This window comes from Eriocheir sinensis, unplaced genomic scaffold (genome assembly GCF_024679095.1).
Source record: "Eriocheir sinensis breed Jianghai 21 unplaced genomic scaffold, ASM2467909v1 Scaffold194, whole genome shotgun sequence".
Lineage (NCBI taxonomy): Eukaryota > Metazoa > Arthropoda > Malacostraca > Decapoda > Varunidae > Eriocheir > Eriocheir sinensis.
In genome coordinates, this window is record NW_026111339.1 from 436,412 (window position 1) to 440,000 (window position 3,589).

Sequence of the window (3,589 nt, forward strand, 5' to 3'; positions counted from 1 at the left end):
GGCGCGTGATGGAGGGGCGGCGGCGAGGCGGCGGCGAAGGCTCCTTACCGCCAGGCCGTAAAGTGAATACGTTGTGTTCATGCGACCGGTTGGCGAGGCGGCTCTCTAATCATACTTTCCTGGCTACACAACCAGGATGGACTGATGTGTTAAACATGTACATGAGCAGAGACACTGAGTGATGGGGGAACGTACTGGCCAGCACGCACGCACGCGCGAGTAAGCATGACACACACACACACACACACACACACACACACACACACACACACAGTTGCTGCAATATGTTTTCTCGTGGACTGCAATGGTCATGCAAGACTACATTTGCATGTAATTTGTGCGCCTGTGGTAGGAAATGTTCCCGTGACTTCAGGGACGCCCTGGAGATGATGATGATGATGGTGATATTTGACAATGCTTGTGTGTGTGTGTGTGTGTGTGTGTGTGTGTGGGTGTGTGTGTATATTTATATCTATATATATATATATATATATATATATATATATCTAGATATATATATATATATATATATATATATATATATATATATATATATATATATATCATAAATATAGTATGTATGTATGTATGTACACTCACCAAAAACTTATCGAGCACCTGGGCACGATGAATGTGTGTGTGTGTGTGTGTGTGTGAGAGAGACAGTGGGACGCCAGCCCTCGTCGGGCGAGGAACGTAACCGGCCCTTCCGCCGGTAGCAGACTGCCTGGTTGCTCGCCCGGCTCCTGCTACGGGCTGCTTCTGGGCGCCTGCCTGGGGGGCCCGTGCCTCCTTCGCTGCTCAACGGCTGCTACTCGTGTCTGTGGCGGCGGCGGAGGCATCCCCACACCCGTAACGAGCTTTGCTTTTAAGGGGGAACATCTTTAAGAAGAAGATGAATGTGAAAATGAATCGATCATGGCTAGTCGCCTCGGAATGGTTGGTACTTGGTACCCCTGGTTGTGATGACGCACCTGAATCCGAGCCGGTGTTGAACTTGGTATCGGAGATTTGACGGTCGCAGTAAGTCATGCTCACGATAGCCACAATGGAGACCTCACAAGGCCGGCGCAAAGTCATTATTATCCTTCGCGCTAAAGGCCTTAGATATAAACGCTTTTAAGTCAACTATATTGCGTTTGTCGGTTTATGCAATCACCACATTGTTATTTAGTTGTTCCTATCAGTATTATTCGCACTTTCAATGTGATCGAGTCCAACATGTGTCCGGTTTTTTTTGTTTTATTTGGTCGAACATTTTTATATACAAAGTTTATGAAGGCGCGATGTGTGTGTGTGTGTGTGTGTGTGTGTGTGTGTGTGTGTGTGTGTGTGTGTGTGTACATCCATACGTGCACATGTACTACCTAGTGGTTAACATCAAGATCTAAAGAAAGAAGAATTTATTTAGACCTTGGTTAACACGTTCGAATCACTACGTTCACATCCAAAAGGTCCTTCGGTCGATTCCCGAGCAGAGTGGACACGGAGGGGCAGCCTCCTTCAGCCACCTCTCCACCCAGAAGTGAATAATATATTACAGTGAATAATGTAATATAGCAAATAATATAGATCACAACAAATAAAAAACAACGTACTAATTACATAAAGCAACATCCGCAATTCAAATAACTTTAAAAGTGTTTACTTGTATTTATAAAAAAGTGATGCCCTAAGACCCGTCACAGGAGCTCCAAAGTCATCGGGGACCTTACGACTGGCAATTGCGAGTCCAGCACGTGATGAGACCATGGTGAATGGCACACACACACACACACACACACACACACACACACACACACACACACACACACACACACACAAACATACCAAATACATTGGAAACCAAGCTTTTTGGTGTCCCAATAAGGCTAATCGTCGTGACCATTTCCGAGTTAAATGTTTATTTATGGCGTATAATTGGCAATACTGCTATCACGGACGGTGTTAAAGAGAATGATGATGTAATTGCTAACACATTCTTGAAGGTTTGCATGGTGGATTTAGGTTCTCAGAAATCAGTTTAGATATTGTCCGATTATGTTTAGAACTTTTTTATTTATTTGCTGTGCATATGAAAACATCATCACGTCTTTACCATAGATTTCTGTGGTGTGTGAGGCGTCAGATCAGGTTTTGTAGGTCAACATATTTCCTCACTAAATGATACCTCCGCCATTTGCCCCGCAGTGGAGAACATCGCCTACAAGGGCAGCACTTGGGTCAACGACAAGAGACACTCGTGGTCAGACTGGAACTACGCCCCGGCGAGCCTGGCCGTGGACGGGAACCGGGACACGACCCTGCAATCGTGCCCCGTCATCGACAACGACAGCGTGGACGAGCCCGTGTGGATGGTGGACCTGGGCGGGCGGCAGCAGGTGCGCGGCCTGGCGCTGCTCACCTGGCAGGGACGTGGCCAAGGTTGGTTTCTACTTACCTTCTACTTTAGATTCGCAGATGACATGGTATTACTATTTCTCATAAAATTTTACAGGGTGATCGAGAAACAACACGGAGGGCGTAAAAACTAGAAACTACACACACAACCTCAAAGTATTGGTTTGAAATGATTAAGAAAACGACGAGACTAATATCTGATAATCAAGTGGCAGGGCAACCAATAGTGATCGGGAGCAAAACATTTGAGAGTTGAGACAAACAGGTGTACAAACCTAGCCGTCGAAAAATAATAAGGAAGAAAATAGGAGCGGGATGGAGCGCTTTTGGTATGCATAGTAAACCATGAGTAGCAAAATGTCACTCTTTTAGAAGAAAGTGCTGTAGCCTACAATCAGTGTATCCTGAACATATGGTTTCATGTCTTATGGTTTTATCACATGCATTTTGGCCACCTCTTTGGATTCTTTTTAGGAGCAGCAAGTAGCGGCCTTTTTTTTATTATTGTTTCCTTTTTTTGTGCCCTTGAGCTGTCTCCTTTGTTGTAAAAAAAGAAAAAAAAGCTGCATCCAAACTTAACTAGTGTGATTGATCTCAAACACAGCTTCCGCATCTGTCCGCAGACCAGCAGACCCTGTACCGAGACTACGTGTTCGGCCTTGACCGCCTCACAGTCTTCGTCGAGAACCAGCGTCGCCTGGACACACTGTCGCCGCAGGACCACAAAAAGTGCGCCTCCATTACAAGACTGAACAACGCTCTCTTCAGGTAAGGTTGATTTTGACTTGCCTTCATCTTCGTGAAACACATGTGTTGGAGACGATGAATGATACGACTTTAGGTCCTCAGCAGCGCCAGAGTAATTACGACTATTATTCATTATCAGTTTGGTAAGCATTCAAAGTTGGCGATTATCTCTCTCTCTCTCTCTCTCTCTCTCTCTCTCTCTCTCTCTCTCTCTCTCTCTCTCTCTCTCTCTCTCTCTCTCTCTCTCTCTCTCTCTCTCTCTCTCTCTCTCTCTCTCTCTCTCTCTCTCTCTCACACACACACACACACACACACACACACACACACACATTTATTAGCTCAATCCACTAGTCCATTGTCCCCGTGAGCAGAGAGCGCGTGCACGTGGAGTGTCCTCAGCCCATCAAGGGTCGTTTCCCGTACATCAAGGCGAGCGGGGTTG

At 45.8% G+C, this 3,589-nt stretch overlaps 1 protein-coding gene across 1 annotated transcript in view; it reads left to right on the forward strand.

The window, feature by feature from the left end:
- Positions 1–1,883: 1,883 nt before the first annotated feature.
- LOC126990723 (uncharacterized) overlaps positions 1,884–3,589 on the forward strand; it is a 1,857-nt gene continuing 151 nt past the window's right edge. The window contains exons 1-3 of the mRNA XM_050849397.1: positions 1,884–2,424; positions 3,024–3,168; positions 3,519–3,589. The exon at positions 3,519–3,589 is cut by the window's right edge and continues 151 nt beyond it. Coding sequence (XP_050705354.1) covers positions 2,355–2,424; positions 3,024–3,168; positions 3,519–3,589 — 286 coding nt within the window. The 5' untranslated portion in view covers positions 1,884–2,354. The remainder of the gene's footprint in view (positions 2,425–3,023; positions 3,169–3,518) is intronic.